Source organism: Macaca fascicularis, chromosome 4 (assembly GCF_037993035.2).
Source record: "Macaca fascicularis isolate 582-1 chromosome 4, T2T-MFA8v1.1".
NCBI classification, from domain to species: Eukaryota; Metazoa; Chordata; class Mammalia; order Primates; family Cercopithecidae; genus Macaca; species Macaca fascicularis.
In genome coordinates this window covers 58523824-58546652 of record NC_088378.1, presented here as the reverse complement: position 1 = coordinate 58546652, position 22829 = coordinate 58523824, and the positions used below count along the sequence as shown (strand labels likewise).

Below are 22829 nucleotides of genomic sequence, written 5' to 3'. Positions count from 1 at the left end.
TTGATCTGGTGAACTAAAGAAGCACCTCCAGGTCTCCCTCTGACCTGCCTGGTCTCTGGTCTCTCTGATCCTTTTTCCTGAAGCACTGAGAGAGACTCTTTCTGGAATTTCCCAGTCTGACTAAGGACATTTCTTTCCAAAAGAAATATAATTGGGATGGGCCCAGTGGCTCATGCCTATAATCCCAGCACTTTGGGAGGCTGAAGTAGGAGGATTACTTGAGCCCAGGAGTTCGAGACCAGCCTGGGCAACATAGAGAGAGCTCGTCTTTACAAAAAGTCTAAAAATTAGGCATGATGGTGTGTGCCCATAGTCCTAGCTACTCAAGAGGCTAAGGTGGGAGGATACCTTGAGACCAGGAGTTTGAGGCTTCAGTAAGCTATGATCATGCCACTGCACTCCAGCCTGGGTAACAAAGCAATACGGCACGTATTAAGAAAAGGAACAAAGAAGATGAAGAAATGTAATTGTCTTAAGACCCCCTGCCTAGGAATCCAGGCAGACAGAGATAACCTGGGGGACTTTACCTGCATAATGAGAAGACTTTTGTTCACAGTGAAGTTCCACCCTCGCCTTCCCACTACTTCTCATAAGCTTGAGGAACTTCATCCCAAAGTATTGTTCTTTGGACCCATTCATTTCCCCTGAAAATCATTTACTCCTATGCACCCCCACCATCCCCTCATCCCCTATGGAGAAGGATATATAAGCATCTGGACCCCACTGGGTTATTGGGTAACCATTCTCCTGGGATTTCCCAGTGCTTATACATGTTAAACAAATTTGTATGTCTTTTCTTCTATTAATCTGTCTCTTGTCAGTTCATTTTCAGTGAACCTTCAGAGGGCAGAGGAGAAATTTCTTTTCATATTTCACTAGCAGGAACAGTTTTGGCCAAAACTGTATACTTTTAGTTAGAAGGAAGCAGATATGAAGAGGGAGTGCTAATACACACGATCAGCTTTCTAGCAATCAACCCCTTGGTCCCTACAATCACTTTAATGCCAAGGAATCCTTTAATTGTGCCATCATTAGGTTTAGCCAGCCAAGTAATTCTAGGTCACTTCTATCTTTTCACATTTAACATGGAGGTGTTTTTCTGGTTGTGTCTCCAAATGCATTGCTTTAGTGTTTTTACAGTTCTACTACACAGTCTTTGCAAATGGGCCACTATTTTCTAATTAAGAAACCAAGGACAATTTGTGTCACATCATCCTTGTTCCCTTCTTGCAATTTTGGGAGACTTGAGGAGTAATGTTACTAAGGAAGAGGGTGATGTAGATTTTGAAGGTGAGGATGGGAGTCACTTCAGGGCTCAGCACCTGCCCCAACAATGCCTCTTTCCCAGCTGCTTCATCATTGCTCTGCTCTCTACCTGGGCTTCTCAGTCATCCCGCTTCCTGTGAGGCCATCCTCATAGGGCTAACAAGAATTGTAGACAGAAGTACAGTTATAATCAACATTCATCAGGCTGCTTTGACCCACTTCCTTGTTCTGAAAGTCTCATAGCACTAGTAGATACTGACCTTTTGCATCCCCACTGTTCCTATACATAGAATTTCTGACATTAGAATCACAAGGCTTTTGTTTGAGATAGATAAGATCTCTCTATCAGGATCATAAGGCTTTTGTTTTAAAATTACTTAAAATGTTTTTCAAATCATGAATTCCAGTAATAGCTGATGCCAACCAGTTTGAAGACTCCCATGATGAAGTGGAATCAGCATGAGAATACAGATCCTTCATCTCCCCGTCCCATGACTTCACCCTGCACTCTGACCAATCAATGACCGCCACACTTTGACCCACTCCAAAATCCTAAAAAATCCTAGCTCCAAATTCCTCAGGGAAATGGATTTAAGGTTTCCTCCTGCCTCCTCATTCAGTAGCCTTATGATTAAACCTCTTTCTCTGTTGCAACCTGGTGTCTCAATGTATTGACTTGCTGTGTGCATTGAGCAACAGAACTATTAAGGTGACACCTGGCTGCTGTATAGATGGATTATTTCATTAGTAGCACTGAGGTGGGTGGGGATTGAGAAAGCTGAAGGGTGCCCAGACAGAGAAACCTTGAATAGGGCAATGCTATCCTAAAGTCAATGGGGTTCAGAAAATATTACCCCAAAGCATGCCAACTTCAGAGGAAGAAGAGCTTTCTTTCCTCAAGTAGGTCATAAAACCTAGGAAGAAATTTTCTGATCCTCCCCTGAGGCAGGTCATATGTCCCCCATGTAAGAGGTGCCCATCCAGAGGAAAGAGCATCCTCATCTCTGAAGACATTAGGGACACAGAGAAAAATCTGAACGTATAGATACTGCAAAGTGATATGTTTTGGCTGTGTCCCTACCCAAATCTCATCTTGAATTGTAGCTCCCATAATTCCCATGTGTTGTGGGAGGGACCTAGTGGGAGAGAATTGAATCATGGGGGCAGTTTCCCCCATACTGTTCTTGTGGTAGTGAATAAGTCTCAGGAGATCTGATGGTTTTATAAGGGGAAGCCCCTTTTGCTTGATTCTCATTCCCTCTTTGCCTGCCACCATGTAAGCCAAGCTTTTCACCTTCTACCATGATTGTGAGGCATCTCTAGCCACATAGAACTGTGAGTCCATTAAATCTTTTTCTTTATAAATTACTGAGTCTCAGGTATGTCTTTATCAGCAGTCTGAAAACAGACTAATACACTAAGTTTCCCTAGTTTATTGCCATTAGATCACATTAGACCATAGCCCCTGTTCACTTGTGTATCTCCACGACTGTTCACTTTTCACCAAAGCTAGCATGAAAACACACAGGTTTAACTGTTCCTTTGGGTCTTCATTTCCCTATGAAGCCTCCTGTATCACATGAAACTTATGCTAAATAAACATTTACACTTTCTGTTAATCTGTCTTTTGTTACAAGGGCCTCAGCCATGAACCTAGATTGGGTAGAGAAAAAGGTATTTTTATCCTTGTCTCCAAAGCAATGGAGTGAAGTTGACAGGATTTGTTCTTCTGAGTCCCTTTATCTCTTTCGGTACCCCAATGTCCTTTGCTGACCTTAACTTTCCCCTAGTAGGAACCCACCCAGACTTGATCTCAAGAACAATATCTTCATTCAAGTCCTTTTCCTTTCCTACTCTTCTCTTACCTAAACCTGACTGTCTCTTGTTCTAAAAGCTTAAGGTCTTACAGGAGTCTAGCAAACCAACCTCTTAAATTAGTCATGTCAAAGTATTAATGTCTGGGTGTGTCCAAGACAAAGCTGATTGTGTTGCTTCCCATAGTAAAAGACAACTATGCTGATCAAGCACGACTCTCTGAGCAGAGTAGAATGCTGACTTAGTATAGAATTTTTGGCAGTGGTGTGCTGGTAAGCCAACTTTTTGCAGGGTGGAAGAGAGAAAGCACTGATTTATAGCACTTGCCAGTATCCACGATGTAAATAATCACACCATGGCCTGACTTCAAGCCACTAATGATTTAACAAAAAAACTCCTAAATATTTAACAATTGGTCCTTGCTAATCCCCAGAGACTAGCCCTAGTATGCTACTTGATTGGGAAGCATGAAGTTCAGGAACTGGTGGACTTTCAGGGGTGCGAGTGACACATCATTTGTAGGATCAGTGTCTTTTGGTTGAGACTCTAGACACTCAGAGGAGCTGGCCCTGGGAATGAGTCCACCCCTGGTTGGCTGACTTTCAGAAGCATGAGGCTGACACTGATTGGTTAGCTTACCAAGTTTATTCTGAAATGAGTTGTCATTGATCCACTGCTCAGGCTTGGAACCAGTTCTGAAAGCTACTTGTTATTATGGGCACATAACAATCTGTTTCTCAAGTTTGTAGGAACATTTTTGTTCTCAAGTGTTACCCACACTGGATAAAAAAATTAACTCAGGCCTTTCTTAGAAAAGACTGGACAAGATGGGTCACTTATTATTCAGTTAGTGACTTCAATTAGAATAATAGCTTTTGGATGGCCAATGAAGCTAAGTACAGAAGAATCCCTCACTAACATTAAAACAGATTCATCTTGATGAGATGTGTTTCTTTTTTCTTCTTTTCCCATTTCTATGAACTTCTATGATTCTGGGCCTAACTAGAGGATTTGTGGGTAGGATTTTCAATTCATTTTATTGGGACAATCTGAGATTTATTTCTTTGAGATAAACTTCAGCAACTCTTCTTTCTTGGATCCTAACTGTAGACAAACAAGGTATTAACAGGACACCAAGCTTGGCTCGTTTGCAGAGGAAGACTATACTTTACATCTAATAAGCATGGACACACAATGTTCCCTCACCACCCCCCAACCCACCCACCCACACACATGTCTAATAAGCATGGACATACAATGTTCCCTCACCACCCCCCAACCCACCCACACACAATGTCTAATAAGCATGGACACACAGTGTTCCCTCACCACTCACCCAACCCACCCACATACAACGTCTAATAAGTATGGACACACCATGTTCCTTCACCACTCCCCACCCCCCACACACACATACATATGTCTAATAAGGATGGACACACAATGTTCCATCTCCATCCCCCCACCCCACCCCTACACACAGGTGCCAATTCCCTGACCTGTGAACATGGAGTAGGAATTATTTGTGAATCAGAGCTGCAGGAGGTTAGATTGGTACCCATATTTTCCTTAACTCATGCTAAAATGTCCTACAATACTTATTTTACCATTTAGTGTCTTGTTAATATTAAAAATGGGTTGAATCTAGTATCTATTTCCAGTCAACAACACCATCTCCATGTTTCTTAAGTAAAGGAGTCCGTTCTCTTCTCCAGTTAGCTCCTTCTCAATCCCTTCTGGACCTAGAGTAAGATCCCCACGTAGATAATGTCCACCACCCTGTGACTGAGAGCAGGGACTTGGGGGCTGAGAAGCCTGGGTTTAAGCATTGGTTCTCACAGGCCACCTGTGTGACCTTAGCATGCACCACTTATGTAAACAACATAAGAGATGAGGAGTAAATCATTTCATCTTCATGACAATACAATGAAGTAGGCACTATTAGAATCCCCATACAAAAGATCTGTGGATGCCACACTCAGGGCATTCTTTGCCCCAGCTGCTAAGGAGGACACTAAGGCTGTCCCTTTCATTCCTCTGCATAAAGATAAGAGAAGGATGAGGATGTAAGGGAACAGAGAATGAAGAGACAAAGCACTTTGCAAAAGTAAGTGATCAGGCAGAGAGCCAGAGAATGGCCCTCCAGTTCTGCTCAATGTTCCCAGCCTCCAGGCCCAGCCCCAGGACCTGACCCTCAACAGCCTGCCTAAGCTCTCTTGTGTCCTCAGACCTCTTGGGTCTTCAAATCCAGTGGCCTTTCCTCAATGCACACTCTTTCTGGTCTCTCATTTAATGTTTGCCCCTGCTGGTTATCTCCTGCCTCCTCCATTCTAGGTCTTTCTCCCAGGGGAGAGGCAGCCCATCAAACAGCTATATGTCTGCACCCTACAGCCAGACTGCTTGGGTCCTGTCTCTGCAATCACCTTCCTGGGCTTACCCTATTGGAGCCTCAGTTTCCTTATCTATAATATGGGGATTCTAATAGCGCCTACCTATTAGAATCGTTGTACTGTCATGAAGATGAAACGATTTACTACACATAAAATGTGACTCTGATTGCATACAGTAAGTGCTATTAATATATAAGGGCTTGTTACTGTTATGATCCCAGAGCTCCCTTTCCCACAGCTTCTCCCTTTCTCTAGTACATTTCTCTTCCATAGTTCCTCTTAACTGCACGTGTCCCCCAAGTTCTATCTTCACCCTTCTCTCTAGCAATGCTCTCTTTGTGGATTCATTAGTTGCCCAGGTTCCAAGTATCTTCCCCATACTGGTGACTCTCCAGTCAGTATCTGTGGCCTGGGCCCCTAACCTAGACCGCTCTCTCTCTCCCTTTTCTGCTCAGGTGTGTCACTGTCATCTGAAATAAAACATGTCCTTGATGGAACTCAACATCTTCCCCTTTAAGCTGGATCCTCATTCCCTCACCCACTTATAATAGCTTCCAGCTTCCAAGTCTCCCTCTCTCTACCTTTTCCCAATACCCAGTTTATTAGCAAACCCTGTTGCTCTTCCATTAACTTCACTCTGATCCACCCCTTCCACTGCATTCCCACTGCCCCCACCATCCGGGCCATCCTTACCAGCACAAACCATTACCCAGCTTCACAGCAGATGTCCCCTGGATTAAAAGTGCTTCTCTGCTGGGTAGAACTGATGTTCTGAGTGGAAGAGCTTTCAATGTAGGAGAGCAAGAGGCAGCCCTGCTGAGGGGCTAGACTCCTGTGCAGTGCATTCAGGCTCCTAGCACTGAGGGCCAGCTGGACACCCTGTGCCCCAAAACTGAGATTAGGACACACACTCATGCACACATACTCTCACAAACACACGCATACACACACACACTCATGCATGCTCACACACATTAATGCAGGCACACATATACATGCACACGCACACTCACACTCATCCACACTCTCATGTACACACACTCACACATGCACATTAATGAACACTCACATGCACACTCACACACACACACACGCGCACACACATACACTCTTATGCACACACACACACACTACATGCACACATACATGCACATTCATGAACACACACACACTCACACACACTCACATGTCCAGATAGACTCTGTTTGGGGATAGGGGCATCATTAGCCCAGCTGAAGATCACAGAGCCTCTTCCAAATCAAACCCATCCCAGACAAAGCTTCTCAAACACTGATGGCTCAAGCCTCTTCCACAGTCTCTCTCTTCATACCTGCCTCCTTCATCACCTCTTCTTCTCAAGGTGGCCGTAACCCTCCCACCCTCAATTCTCTACTGCCATTCTTACCCCTTCCCTCCGCCCTCGATTCTCCACTTCCTCTCTTACCCCCACCCCAGGCCTCCCGGTGCTCCTGCTTCTTCTGCCCCTTGTTGCCTGACAGGCCTCCCAGCACTTGCTATTTGTACCCTATTCATCCTCCCAACCCAGTTTGTCCTTTCCCTGACTGCACTGTCAAACTCCCAGGCCTGCTCTAAACACCTTAGAATCAGTTCCACTGGGTCTGTCTCTTTGTTACTCTCTCTGATTCTCGTGTATCACCTTGGCAGCTGAATTGGACATTCAGTGTGTTGAGGACAAAGGCCACCCCAGTCCTTCATTTCCAGGGCCTGGCACAGGGAAAGGTGGCAGCCTCCTAGGTGATGACACTTGGTAGATTTCAAAGTTCCTAATCAAAACCTGGCCACTTAGACCCTGCCCACTGCCAGCCTGGGATGAATCCCTGCAGAAAGATTTTAACAACCAGAATGGAATTGGAGCCAGGGAAAACTTTAGCCTCTCAACAGTGTTTTCACTGAGTATCCAAAATAAAAAAGGGTTGGTCCCAGCAGGTGACAAGCTCATCACTGGAGATAGATGATCTGTCTGTGCCAGGCACTGATTCATTAGCAGAATAGAGGTTGATGCTAAAGCTGGCCTATGTGTGTTTATTCCTCTCCATAAGCCCTGCCATTGACTCACACTCATCATCAACACATACGACAGCGAAGCTAAGCAGCATAGCTGGTATATTTACCTTCTTCTGCTTGGTACAGGTCACTGCTGTCTTTTAAGTCTTCATCCACCCAGGGGCGAGCCTCGGCTATGGCTCTAGGCTCCCCCTTCTTTTTCTCCATGTGTCTATCAGCATTTTTAAAGATCCACACAACCAAAATGCAGAGAATGGCTACCAAGATGGGAGTCACGAAAAACATGGCCCGGAGTCTGATGCCACAAGCATGCACACTTCCTACACCGGTTTTAAAACACAGAGACAGGAGTGGAGAATGTCAGGAGATGGAAGGAATGCAGAGAGAGGTGTGCCAGGGAAGGAACAAAGTGCAGAACTCTTCAGCTCTATGAGGACTTTGCAAAGGAGCAAAGATCACAGTCACATGTGTGGGGTGTTGTTGTGGCTTTGGTCATGCACCAGTGCATTCACTTTTTAAAAGTATGTACTCTATCAATATATTCTTAGAAAACAATTGCCAGAATCTGAATAAGAACTTTCATGTGCTAGATCTAGCTAGATTACCTGAAGAACTTTTTTTTTTTTTTTAAATAGATTTCTGCACACCAACTCAGATCTGCTGGAAGAAAATGTTCAGGAAAGAGGTTTGGCACCATGCGTTTTAAATGGCATGCGTTTTAAATGGCATGTTTGTTTTGAATTTTTTTTTTAATGATACCCGAGTCAATATATAGAGTAAAGAGAATATCATGTTTTGCATCAGAGAAAGACTTTGATCCAGGAAAAGTGACACAAAAAATTAAAGTGACAACTTGATTATTTATGTGATAAATTCAGTAGGGCTTTTCATTTGTTTGTCTGTCTCTTTTAGCAAGTGCCTTAGTCAGTTATGGTTGAAATAACAAAAATACTATGGACCGGGTGGCTTAAACATTAGAAGTTTATTTCTCGGCCAGGTGTGGTGGCTCATGCCTATAATCCCAGCACTTTGGGAGACTGAGGGGGGTGGATCACTTGAGGTCAGGAGTTCGAGACCAGCCTGGCCAATATGATGAAACCCTATCTCTACTAAAAATACAAAAATTAGCTGGGCATGGTGGCACATGCCTGCAATCTCAGCTACTCAGGAGGCTGAGGCAGGAAAATAGATTGAACCAGGAGGCGGAGGTTGCAGTGAGCCGAGATTGTGCCATTGCACTCCAGCCTGGGCGACAAGACTGAAACTCCCTCACAAAAAAAAAAAAAAAAAGAAAGAAAGAAAGAAAGAAATTATTTATCATAGTTCTGGAGGTTGAGAATTCCAAAATTGAGGTGCTGGCAAGTCAGCTCCTAGTGAGGGCTCCCCTCCTGGTTTGCCAACAGGTACCTTCTTGCTGTAACCTCACATGGTGGATGGTGGAAATAGACCATCTCTCTCATCTTTTTTCTTATAAGACCACTAATCTCATTAATGAGGGCTCCACCCTCATCACCTGTTCACCTCCCAAAGCCTCAACCTCCAAATACCATTGTATTGGGAGTTAAGGCTCCAACATATGAATTTTGCAAGACATATTCAGTCTTTAGCATCAAGGCGCAAAAGTATGTATAACATGATGCCATTTGGATAAAACAGAGTGGAAAATATGATACATTTATACAAGCTTATATATGTATTTCCTGGAAGAGTATACTCTAAACTTTAAAGAGTGGTTATATCAGGAATTCTCCTTATTAATTTTGCAATTTCTTGGGAGTCTATATTATTTCAAAATAAGGAGTTAAAAAAAACAGTGGTTACTTGTTTTGGAGGGAGTGTGGAAACTGGATAGATGGGGGACAAGGGTGAGAGAATTTCTACTGAATACTATTCCATAATTTCAGAATTTTGAGCTGTTGTAAATATATTATCTATTTAATAAATTGAATATGTGTTATTTATTTGAATAGTCATTTTGATGGTTTTATTGTATCATATATTATAATACTCCTTTTTGTGATAGACAGCTGTTTTTTAAAATGTATGTCATCCTGGTTCTCTAACTCCAGAGAACTCTGTAAAAGATAATAAGTAAAGTTTACTATGGAAGCACTGGCCTCCACAGACCACTGAATTTGGTGGTGCTGCCTGCCATGCCAACAGCTTCTGTACAGGAAAGTGCCCTCCCCTGTGCCTGCTGAAAGGGTGTCAGAGGGGACATGGTCAGTCCATGTGATCCAACCCCACACAGGCAGCTGAAAATGGCAGAGCCTGTGTTGGGGCCCAGCTTCTCTTTACATCCCACTAAAAACACAGAATAAAGGAACCACTCCATAGCAAGAGAAGAGCAGAACAAATGTGCAGAGAGAAGCAAGGCCTGTGAGGCAGCAACACCTCACAGCCCAGGGGAAAGACAAGGTGAGGGGCCACAGGTGGCAACTGTGTCTGCTCCTAGGAGGTCCCAGGCCTGGCTCGGTTTCAGCCCATGTGTCTCCTTACCTTTGAAGAATCAGAAAGATCCTCTGTGCCTGTAACTACAAAAGCACAATTCATATCAGTGTCAGGAACGGGATTAAGCCCAGGAAAAATGGGGTGGTGGAAATTGGTTACAGTACACTGGTGGGTGAAGTCTGGGAGGCACCTCCGTCTCAGAAGGGAATACCAACAGCTATGGCATGCAGCAGCTGGCCGGCTAATTAGAGTATTGCCTGAGTCTCTTGGGTTTCAGACCACGTGCCCAGCAGAATGAGTCTGCAGGGGATTCTGAAGCCATTGAGAGCCTCAGAGGAGCAGAAACATAAGGACAACCATGCCCGAGGGCGGATTTCCATCATGTTTGGCAACTTGTAATGGGAAAGAAAAGATTCTTGCTCTCAATTGCTTGGTTCAAGACAAAGAAGAAAAGCAAAGTGACCATGCATTCCTTCATTCATTCATTCACTCATTCATTCAACATAAATTTTTTGGGGATCCATGCAAAAGGCATTGCATTTGGGGCCAGACATAGACCAGAGGGCAGTAGGGGCTGCACATGCCTCATGGAGCCCGGAGCCACAGAGAGACAAGCAGATCGAATCTCACATACTAAGGCCACATTCCAACTTCCCGATGAGCTGCTAGGGAGCTGACTGGAGCATGACTGGGCTGAGTTGGTGAAATCAGAGGCTTCCCAGAGGAAGGAATGGCTGAGTTGAGGTTGGAGCTGTGAGTGGGAATCAGTCATGGGGAAGGAGAGAGCCTTCCAGGCAGAGGTCACGGTGTACAGCAGGATAATTGAGGAATCAGAGAGACCAAGGGGTTGAGGAGGAATTACTTAATTACTTAGGTGCACCAAACAAGTCGGATTAACATCCAAAGGACTGAGCCCCGAACAAAGAGTCAAGCTACCTTTTAAGCATTTTGTGGGGTGGGGGAAGATTTGTGCAGGGGGAAGCGTATTACAGAAGTGAGAAACAAAAAGAGTTATTCAATTAAGACATGCATTACATTATTTCTTACTTTTCAAGGAACAACACGTTTTATGACTTGAGTTTATCTGTCTAGTGACCTTGCAGCTGCACAGCTAGAGAAACGGTCTTCACAATGCCCAAGAAAGGGAGAGATAAGACTCACTAGCCTCAGAAAAACAGGCAGTCAATTTTTAAAGGACTTCAGCTCTTTCTCTTCCTCAGGGGGAATTGGTTTTTCTTACATACAACTGAGCTTTTGCTTACATATTTTAAAATTTCTTTTAATTCCTGTTCCAGGTGTGGGCAAAGACCTATGCCTTGGAAGGAACAGGTACCTGTAGAGAGGATTAACAGGAGCTGAGGATTTCAGGAGGGCGTAAACAGGGGATGCAGGGAGCCAGAGAGGTAGGAAAGTGCCAGATGAGGCAGGTCTCTGTAGGTCATGCTGGTAAATGTTTTCTTCACCCTAAATGGAATGTGGGGAGGAAACAGTGACAGGTTGAGAACTGGGGACACATCAAGCACACACCACGTGGTACCAGGTTCCCTTCTTAGCACTTATGCATATTTACTCATATGTACCTCACAACAACCCTGTGCAATAGATCCCATTAGTATCTTCATTTTTCAAATGAAGAAAATGAAGTACAAATAGGCCGAGGGTCAGTGTCAGATAAATGGGCAGAAATAGGCCCTGTATGTATCCCCTTGGAATGGCTCCCCTGTTGTTCACTTCTTCATAGCAGGCCAGAGTCCTTGGCCAGAGCCCATTGGTGCCACACCAGCCTGGTTGGGGAATGGAAAGTGGGAGGTGCAGGTTTCTTGCACTGATGTAGGAGGTACAGGTTGGCATTGTGTGGCTCCAGCTTAGCTTAGGAGAAATACAGAAAAGATGTTTAAAAATGCATATAGCATAGAGGAAAAGAATTGGCAGCTGCTACCAGGGGGCAAAGGGTGGCAGGAACAGGTAGTGGAGAGGGGCAGGGCAGGTCATGGTGACGCCAGGAGGGGAGGCACACAGCCCTGGAGCTCTGGTGCCCACACTGCTTTATATTCCAAAGCACCTGCAGGGCCAGTGAAGTGCATCCTTCCCAGCACTCTCACTCTTGGATTTCCGCGATACTATCCCTGCCTCCTTCTTGATGTGGATTCCCACAATGCTCACCTGAGCTAGACCCCCAGTTCTCCATATCCAACCCCATCTCCATGGCCAGGCCTCTCTTTCATGGTCAAGTCAAGGTAGCAAATGCCTTGTGTTCCCCACCAACCTTGATGGTAAAGGCCTCTGCTAATATCAAAGTTTCCATTTGGTTTTATTTTAGAAGCAGAGCTGTGGTTGGCGGCATAGTGTCATGCCACACTGTGGACTTGGGGAAGGCCCAACTATCTCTCTACTCTGAGTAGCTCTAAAGCACCCTGGTCAGCTTGTTTCCGCAACACATTTTCCTCATCAAGTGAGGAAAAGGGAGGAGTGCTGAGGATGGGTGCGTTGGAAGATGGTATGAGACACTTTCACACCGGTTGTGTTTCATTACTCACTTCAGATTCGTTGTCTGGTTTAATCATTTCATTTCCACTGATGACAGAAAATTTAATTTTGCTATCAAGACAATTTTGGCTAGGCATGGGGGCTCATGCCTGTAATCCCAGTGATTTGGGAGGCCGAGAGAGGAGGATCACTTGAGGCCAGGAGTTTGAGACCAGCCTGTCAACATAGCAAGACCTCATTGCTACCAAAAAATAAAAAATTAACAAATTAACCATGCATGGTGGCCCATAGCTACTCGGGAGGCTAAATGGGAGGATCACTTGAGCTTAAGTGTTTGAGGTTTCAGTGAGCTATGATGGCACCACTGCACTCCAGCCTGAGTGACAGAGCAAGATCCTGTCTGATGTGTCTGATATGGTTTGGCTCTGTGCACTCACCCAAATCTTATCTCGACTTGTAATCCCCATGTGTCAGGGAGGGACCTGGGGGGAGGTGACTGGATCATGGGGTCGGTTTCCGCAGGCTGTTCTCATCACAGTAAATGAGCTCTCGTGAGATCTGATGGTTTAAAAGTGTTGCACTTCCCCGCCCCCCACCCCATAAAATTACCCAGTCTCAGGTAGTATCTTTATAGCAGTGTGAGAACAAACTAAGACACTGCCTCAAATAAGAAATAAATAAATAAATGAATAAATAAATGGCAATTTTATCCCTCTGTTTTGATACAGAGACAAATAGCATTTTCTCTCTCTTGCCCTTCCATTTCCCTGGGTGCCCACAGATTGTCCTGGTACTGGGGGAGAGAGAGGCAGGTCTTGGTGTGGCCCCATCTTGGCGGGTCCCATGGAAGGGTCTAGTCCCAGTGGTCTTAGGCAACAGGCAGTGTGCAGGCGGCACCTACACCCAGATATACTCTGCCTCCCACCACCTCTGCATCCTCCAAACCCAGACCACAGGGCCCTTCTGGCTGGTCCATCATCAACCAATCTCCATGCCCCTTGGGAGTAGTTTCCAAGTCTCTTGGGATATTTATTCCCTTGCGTTTTTGGAGACTAGGGGAAGGGGAGGAGGGTTGTTGCCTATCTCAGGCCTCTCTCACTTATATAATTTGATTTTTTTCAACTAGCATGCATTTAAATTTTTAAAAATACATATTTTGAAAATTTGGGGGGTACATAGTAGATGCATTTATCAACATGCACTTTTGTATTTTTTATTGTGGTAAACTATATATAACATAAAATTGATCATCTTAACCACTTGTAAGGGTACAGTTGGTGGCATTCCAGTTACATTCACAATGTTGTGCAACCATCACCAGTATTTCCAAACCTTCTTCACTATGCAATAGAAACTCGAGACCTATTAAATAAATAACCCCATTCACTCTCCACCAGCCCCAGGTAACCTCCAGACTGCTTTCTGTCTCTGTGAATTTGATGACTCTGGGCACTTCGTATCATGTGAAACTACACAGCATCGGTCCTTTTGTCACCAGCTTATTTCACTTAGCATAATGGCCTCGAGGTTCATCCATGTTGTAGCAGGCGTCAGAACTCTCCCAAAAGATCGCAAAAACCCTAACCTCACACAAAGGTCATCACAACCTAACACTTCTGGGAGGACATCTGCCTAGCAACTGCCTGCCCAATCATGAACTGGCGTCATTCTTATTATTGGTCCTTGTCGCCAAGGATAATTATCTCAAAATTTCGACATAGTTATTTTATTTCAAAATAAAATATGCATGCCACAATAAGCTATGTTCATATTTGGGGAGGTAAGGGAAAATAATAATAAATGAATAACGTTAAAAATTAAAAATTAAAAGATACTAATAATAAAAGAAAGAAATGATTTTCCCTTACCTCCCCAAATATGAACATAGCTTATTATGGCATGCGTATTACCTTGCAATTTCCTAATCCCTAAGTTAACCTTTTTTTTTTAAGAGAGCCTCTTTTTTTGTTAAACTCTGGGCTGACAATAGAAACGCACACACACGGAGTCCCTGATTTAGGCTAAGAGGGGACAGGGCCCACAGAGGATTTGAAGCTTTTATGTAGTCTTGAACTCATTGTCTTCTGGGACAGTGCTGCTCTAGGTGCCAGTCCGGAAAGGAGCTTGTGCCAGGATGTAATCAATGCAGCTTCCTTCCTCAGGAAAGTCTTGTCCCCCTCCCTTATAAAGGCCAGTGGAACTAAACAGTGTGTATAGTGATGTGGTTGGTGTCCCTGAATTTACATTGTAGTACATGTTTCTTACCTCATTTGGGGACTGGTAACCAAGAGTCATGTTCAGAAGCCCCATCTGCAGACCACATTTTGAATAGTACTATTCTAGAAGACACAACTCCCCAAGACACACAGGTTATTTTTAACTCTCAATGCTGACATTAAATCTAATGATCCCTGTGTAAATTTTCCTTTTTGCTTTTTGAATATGTATTCACCAAAGAAGCCAAATGTGTTTGAAAAACTTTGCACAAAAGAGAATTCTTGAGGTAACTGTTCTATCCATTCACACAAGCTAACTGGTGTCAAACATTTAAATCAACTGCTCATTTAGCAAGTTCAAGTTGAAGACTTGAACTAGGATGTGTCTGTGTTGTACTCCATGATCTTATCTCTGTTCCAATGTGAAGCTGGGAAAACCTAAGGAATTCACAAATGCTTTAAAACTTAATTGGCCTTATGCTCACTATATCAACCCACCAAGGGTATTTATCATACAGCTAATTGCTCAGAGGGTTTACGATGCTGACATTTATCATGTATTACCTACTGTGTGCCAGCACTATATTAACCCTTTATCTACATTAGCCCAATGAATTCTCAGGATGAGGCATCTTATAAGAAACTCCACTGCTCTGAAAAGAAAAGCAAATGAAGAACTACCTACCGTGGCCCAGGCACAGTGAGTGAGTCAGAGCCGGAGTCCTCAGAGTGTGGTCCTGGATCAGAGCATTGGCAGCACCTGGGAACTTGATAAAATGCAGATTCCCAGGCCTCACTCCAGGCTTCCTGAATCAGAAACTGTAGGACCATAACCCTGCAATCTGTATTTCAACCGCCCTAAAGTGACTCTGATGCTGGCTAAAATTTGAGAGCCACTGAGCTACAGGAAAGGCTCTTTCTCACATGCCCTACTTTATCCCAAATTCAGATTCTCCAAACCCAAGCCCCTACATCACCCAGAAGAGCAAATTATTCTAAAGATAAAACAATTATTGAAAATTGTTCTTACATGGTGTCTTAATAAAGCACCATTTTGCTTTTCTGCAAATAAAAAAAATCATCAGAGCTAGTAATTATTTATCACTCTTATTTTTCCTCTAAGAATAATTTATTGGGACATCATTTTTGGAAAACAAGACGGCTCTTGACAAAGGCATTGGCTGCTTAGCATTTAAGAAGATACCTGATTGCATTAGTTTGCTGGAGCTGCTGGGACAGAGTATTGTAAACTCTATGGTTTAAAACAACAGAAATGTGTACAGTGTCTTGCACATAATAAACTCCCAGTAAATGGATATTCAAAGCTTCAATAAAGAATGGAAGTGATGTTTTTAAAACTATTCTAAGGTAAAATAATCTGGTCACAAAATCAGGGGCCAATAAAAGCTGTGGCAGGAAGGTGAGTCAAAGAACCATTGCAGCAGTTCAAATGAAAGCTAACGGGGGTCTTATTTGGAAAGAAAACTGTGGAAGAGGAAGGTCTTATTTGGAAAGAAAACTGGGGAAGAGGAACTGTTTGCATAAAATTTGGCAGTGGTGCCATGGAATACTATGTGGCCATAAAAAAGAATGAGTTCGTGTCTTTTGCAGGGACATGGATGAAGCTGGAAACCGTCATTCTCAGCAAACTAACACAGGAACAGAAAACCAAATACCGCATGTTTCCACTATAAGTGGGAGGTGACCAGTGAGAACACATGGACACAGGGAGGAGAACACCACACCCTGGGGCTGGTCAGCGGGTGGGGGGCAAGGAGAGGGAGAGCATTAAGACAAATACCTAATGCCTGCGAGGCTTAAAACCTAGATGATGGGTTGATGGGTGCAGCAAACCACCAGGGCACATGTATACCTATGTAACAAACCTGCACGTTCTGCACATGTGTCCCAGAACTTAAAGTAAAATTAAAAAAAAAAAAAATTGGTGGTGGTGGAAGTGACATGGTCCCAATACGGAGGACTATGGAGTGGGAATTAAAGGTTATATCCCACCTTCTCCAAGCAAATCACGTATTCCCGTCCTTACTTTGCCTTACTTCTTACTTTCCTTGGGGAAAGGGTTTTGAATTTCCCCGGCTGTATGTACTATTTAACAAGATGAGCATTTAAGTGGAGCCGTGATGGGTTTGGGGAGAGGCTCTTCATAGAAAGAGCTCTCAGGAAAAAAAGCTCAAAAGAAAATACGGGTCTCAGAAAGTTGAAGTTGGTTCTGGAATGTAATTCAAGTGAGTCTGTACCTCTGTGCCAATCAAAGCATTAATTTTGAGGTTGAGGGATTTTCTAAGTGTTTCTTTTCCTTACCCAAAAAATATCTGAACAATGCTGCTTTGGTCTTGGGTAGGGGCCTAAAAAATAAAAATTATAGAAGTTCTCCAACCACCATATTATATGATCTTTTGAAATCAATGCCTTTATATAAAAAAGCTTAACCACAAACAACATGACACGCATTCAAGAAAAGAGGATAGAAACTCTGTAGTGGTATTAGTCACAAATGTTTTTGATAGGAAAATGTCATATTCCAGAGCAGTATTATGTAAGAGTTATCGATAGTATATTTGCTTCTTATGGAGACTTAATTTTTATGAAACAAGATAGTTTTCTTTAAGAGAGAGATAGGGTCTCATTCTGTCACCCAGGCTGGAGTACAGTGGTGCAAGCATAGCTCACTGCAGCCACAAACTCTTGGGCTCAAGCAATCCTCCCACTTCAGCCTCCCAAGTATCTGAGACTACAAGGTGTCTCTCAATAAAGGCATTTGTTGCTTGGCATTTAAGGAGATGCCTGATTACGTTAGTTTCCCAGGGCTGCTGTAACATAGTATTAGAGTCTAGATAGTTTAAAACACAGAAATGTATTATTCTCTTACAGTTCTGGAGGCTGAAAGACCAAAATCAAGGTGTCAACTAAGAGGCAGGGGTCTCTCCTGATTAAACTGGGACCACCCAGATAATCTGGAATAATTTCCCTAAAACAAACAAAGTTCCAAAACTAACAAAAAATCAGTGACTGGCCAGGCGCAGTGGCTCACATCTGTAATCCCAGCACTTTGGGAGGCCGAGGCACGTGGATCACGAGGTCAGGAGATCAAGACCATCCTGGCTAACACAGTGAAACCCTGTCTCTACTAAAAATACAAAAAAAAAAATTAGCCGGGCGTGGTGGTGGGCACCTGTAGTCCCAGTTACTCGGGATGCTGAGGCAGGAGAATGACGTGAACCCAGGAGGCAGAGCTTGCAGTGAGCCGAGATCGTGCCACTGCACTCCAGCCTGGGCAACAGAGCGAGGCTCCATCTCAAAAAAAAAAAAAAAGAATCATTGACTATGGTTAAAAAAATTACAAACATCAAATCATTTTATGTGAATAAAAGTATCCCAGCTCAGATGGTGAACTTTTCAAAGATTCAAAGAACAGGTATTACTCAGGCTAAATATAAAGTTTCAGAACCATGAAAAGCTTCCCAATTTATTGAGCAAAATAGTATAATCTTATTTTAAAATGTTAACAAAGATAGCAGACCAGAAAATAAAAATTAGTCTCATTTATGAATCCTACTCATAAATTTTACAAAAAGAATTGGCCATTTCATTTATTAGTGTGTTTAAAATATATCTTCTATAGTCAAATAAGATTTACCCAAAGGATACAGGATAATTAAATAAGAAGAAACCTGTTACAGGTTGAGAATCCCTAATTTGAAAATCGAAAATTGAAAACACTCCAAAATCTGAAACTTTTTGAGAACCAACATGACACTCAAAGAGAATGCTCACTGGAGAATTTCAGAGTTTAGACTTTCAAATTAGGGTGCTCATCTATAACAAAAAACTTTCAAACCCACCAAAAATAAAAATTCCAGAACATTTCTGGTAAGAGGCATTTCAGATAGAGATGTTCAACCTGTAATATATTACAACTGTTGGTCAAATTTTTAAATTATATAACAATGTCCAAAGATTTCCAGAAGTTATCTGATATTTAACACCCACTCTGATTTTTAGAAACTTCTTTAGCAGCCAGTAATTTTAAAAATCTATCTTAAATTCAATCAACATTGTTTCTGATAAAACACAATAAGCAATTTTATTAAAATCAGAAATCAACATACAAAAGAAAGAAAGAAGAAAGGAAAGAAAGAAGGGGGAAAAACTCACTCTTGTGTTCTTGTTCTTGAAATTCTGGTCAAAAATTAAGAATTAAGTATATAATAGACCCACTATTATAATGAAATGCACTATAAGAACTGAAAATTTTTAAAAATCAGATGGCCTGTATCTTAATTTTAAATCATTTTGGAGTGGATTAGAACAGAGATTTGCAAAGTCAACTGAGGGAGACACTGGCTGGCTTTGCTTAGCCTACTGTAATGATAATTATAAAATCATAACTCATGTTTTCATAAGCATTTCCTCTGTCAGGCACTGTGATACTCACTTGACACCATTTAATACTCACTTCAGATCTACAAGGTAGATGTCAAGAAGCATTTTCCTTCCTTACTCCTTACATTCCCACCTAGAAAGAGATGTCCACTGGCTCCCAGTCCTTTCTCTCAACCTCCCCTTGCTCACTGCTTCGCAGAAGACTCCTGCAGGACTCTCGTCCCTCTGCAATCTCTATTTCCTCGAGGCCTGTCCAGATGCACGAATCATTTGTTCCTCCCAGGAGTAAGCCTACTGGAGCAGAATTGGTTGAGTTGGGGGATGAGACAGATGGAATAAGACAGTGGTAGTTGTGAGGAGGAAGAAGTGGGAAGCCCGATTCTACCCCCAAATCCACCTGCATTCTTCAATTGACTTTTCCCAGTAATGAAACTAGTAATTTGGGTTGATCCATCTAACTTCTGGGTCTACATCTGAACTCTGAGGAGCAGAGGGAAAGGTGGTGACAATCCCACTCAAGCCCCACAGCGGGGACTCTTACTGTCTCTATTTTATTAAAGAAATTGAGGCCTGAAGAGTGTATTAGGCTGTTCTTGTGTTGCTATAAAGAAATATCTGAGACTAGGTAATTTATAAAAGAGGTTTAATTGTCTCACAGTTCTGCAGGCTGCATGAGAAGCATGGCACCAACATCTGCTTAGCTTCTGGTAAGGGCCTCAGGAAGCTTACAGTCATGGCAGAAGGCGATGGGGAGCCACTGTGTCATGTGGTGAGAGCAGGAGCAAGAGAAAGAAAGAGGAGGTCCCAGACTCATAAACAGCCAGATCTCATGTGAAATAACTGAGAAAGAACTCACTCATCACCAATGCAATGGTGATAAGCCATTCATGAGGGATCCATCCCCATGATCCAATACCTCCCCCTAAGCCCCACCTGAAACACTAGGGATCGCATTTCAACATGAGATATGGAGGGGACAGACATCCAAACCATATCAGAGGGGTTAAGCAACATACATGGACAGTCTTGGTATGTCTCCAAGACAGGCCACTGAGAAAGACAGGAGGCAGCCAAATGCCTAGGCAGATGGGGGCGGGTCCCTGGTGAAACCCTGGCTCCAAACAAAGACAATCTAAAGCCTGAAAGCCAAACTACAAGTTAAATCCTCGGACAAGATTGAGAACTTGTCTTCCTGTTTGGCATGCTTTCCTCTGATTGATCCCCATGCTTCACCTATTTTGCATATACCTACCATTTCCTAATTGTTTCCTATGCTGTTGTGTGCACCTTTGAGTGGTGTCTTTGCTTTAACCTTTTTTGCATACTCACAAACCAATCAGCACACACTCCCCATCCTGTGGCTATAAAGACCCCAGACTCAGTCAGTAGAGGAGGAGACGACCTGACTTCAGGGAAGAGACAACCTGACTTTGGGGAAGATGATCTACCCTTCCTGTCCCCTCTCTAGTTCCCCTCTCCATTGAGAGCCGTCTTCGTCGCTCAGTAAAATTCTCTGCCTTCACCATCCTTCAATTATCTGTGTGACCACATTCTTCTTGGATGCTGGACAAGAGCTCAGGATGCACCAAATGCGAGCACCCAGAAAGGCTGTCACACTGCCCTTTGCCCTCACTGGTGGAGGACAGCTGCCCCACACAATGATACAAGGGGCCAATTGATCTACTAACATGCTGCTATCTGTGGATGGCATAATTAAAAGAGCACTGTAACGCCCCCTCTTGGGCCTCAGGGTTGCAGGCACCCTCACCTGGGCACTGCTGCATTCCCCTCAAGGCGACATAGCTGGTCTGGCCACGAGCCCTGCACGGAGTTTGCTCCTGTGTCAGTGCCCAGAGCCATGGGCTGGATCCTGCACTCACTAGCTCACATGCTCCCTCCCACAAGGAGCTGAGCATAGTGGGCTGAGTAGATGGGGCACCCCTTCTGTGAATCCAGCAAAGGGGTCAAGAAAAATCCTGCATCACCACCATGTTCATACCTGCCAGACATCTGTGATGTAAAAGGCACCAAATGCACAGTACACAACTTCTTGCCCCACACAGTGGTTGCAGTGGTCCTGGTACCCCTTGGGAAGAGTGTCCTAGGCAGGGAAGTGTGGTCATAGGGTAGGCAAATACTCATCTTTACAAAGTAATACCAAGCAGGCTTCCGAAGTGTTCATCAACCTGCAGTCCTCCTGCAGTGGTCTACAATGTTGCAGAAAAATTCATCCTGACATTTGTTGGATGGTAAGGAAGACTATTCGAGTGTCAACTAAACAAGCAAACAAAATCAACGTTTTAAAGAATTAAAATTAGTTTTATTCAGAAGTCTTGAGGACAGAGACTGAGGATGATAGCCCAGGAGCATTCCTGTTAGACTTCCCAGAACAGTGTTTCAACCCACTGCTTATATAGAGGTGGCAGGATGTCAGAGTGTGCAAAAGCACATCAGACTTGCTCAGAAGTCACATTATCACAGAACTACATCAAAGTCTGGGTGTAAGAGCACATCTGGTTACAGATTACAGAAGCACAATCGCTAACGCTGTCAGATTTTATCTCCTATGTAGGAAGAGGCAAGGATTAGGGTTATTTATCTTTTAAGGAATACAGTGACTCAAGGAAGAGATGTGGGAGGCCGTGTGCTCTATCTTGTTTTGTCTTCAAAGCTGCACATTATCGCAGAGGCAGGGGTTTTGTGAAATTATGTGGGCAAGCAGAGATGAGCAAACATGGTTTCTTATGTTTGCTACTTTGTCTCACACAAGGGACTATTACATGAGGGTTTTGCTGTAGGGGAGAGAGATTGGGCTCAACTCCAAATACAACAAGGACAAGTGGAGATTTATACTTGTCCTTGGAGTAAGGCGAAGTAGGGTGGAGGGTCAGTAGATAGAAAATTACTAAGAGGATACATCAAGGCTAGGGGCATTCTTGTGGAAAGCGGGCCAGGATGACAAGACATCAAGGGTGGGGAAGAGGAATTTGATCAGATATCAAAGATGGTCAGAAACCAAAAATGAAGTTTGAGGAATTTGGTCAGATATTGACAAAAACCTCTCAATGGAGAGGCGAATCTTAGATAAGCTGACCCAGCAGGATTCTTGCTAAAACTGGACTAAGCAGGCCAAGGGCAGAGTCTAAGATCAGGACTTAGTTGAAAGGGGGGTCCCGAGGAGCTGACTCGAGTGTGGTCAAAGAGAGAGTCTTTGTCAATAAGAATCTTTGTTAAAAGCGGTGTAGCTATAGCACATCTCAGGTCTCAGAGAGGCTGAGGTAGGAGGATTGCTGGAGCCCAGGCATTTGAGACCAGCCTGGGTAACACAGTGAGACCATGTCTCTACTATTCTTAAAAAACTTAAACAAAATTTTTTAATGAAAAAAAATGTTCAAACTCAACAGTATAGAAATGTAAATTAATAACAGAATACCATGTTGAATTACTCTAATCAGTACACCAACTCAGCCAGACTCATGGAATTATATTAAAACATAATAGTCAAGTTTGGCAAGAGTGAGATAAAGTAGTCTTTCTTGTTTCATACGCATCTGGAGTATGTAAATTGATACAGCTTTTGTGAAAAGAAAATTGCCAATATTCATTAAGTATCATTTGAAAGGTAATTTTAAACAAAGAAAAATTTAGAAATAAACCTCAAAGAAAGAGTCTGAAATGAAAAGAAGCTTTTTGCATAAAAATGCTCATTTCAGCACTACTTATAATAGCACAACATTGAAAACAACAATAAACAGCAATGCCAGAAAGATGATTA

General features: G+C 43.2%; 1 protein-coding gene across 5 annotated transcripts in view; it reads right to left on the bottom strand.

The window, feature by feature from the left end:
- IYD (iodotyrosine deiodinase) overlaps positions 1-7801 on the bottom strand; it is a 33989-nt gene extending 26188 nt beyond the window's left edge. For 3 of the 5 annotated variants that reach the window (XM_065543577.2, XM_005552125.5, XM_005552126.5), the window contains exon 1: positions 7604-7801. In XM_065543577.2, coding sequence (XP_065399649.1) covers positions 7604-7781 — 178 coding nt within the window. In that variant the 5' untranslated portion in view covers positions 7782-7801. Of the gene's footprint in view, positions 1-6164; positions 7124-7603 lie in introns of those variants that run through there. The other 2 variants (XM_074037239.1, XM_065543578.2) reach the window with 1 other exon arrangement.
- Positions 7802-22829: the final 15028 nt, after the last annotated feature.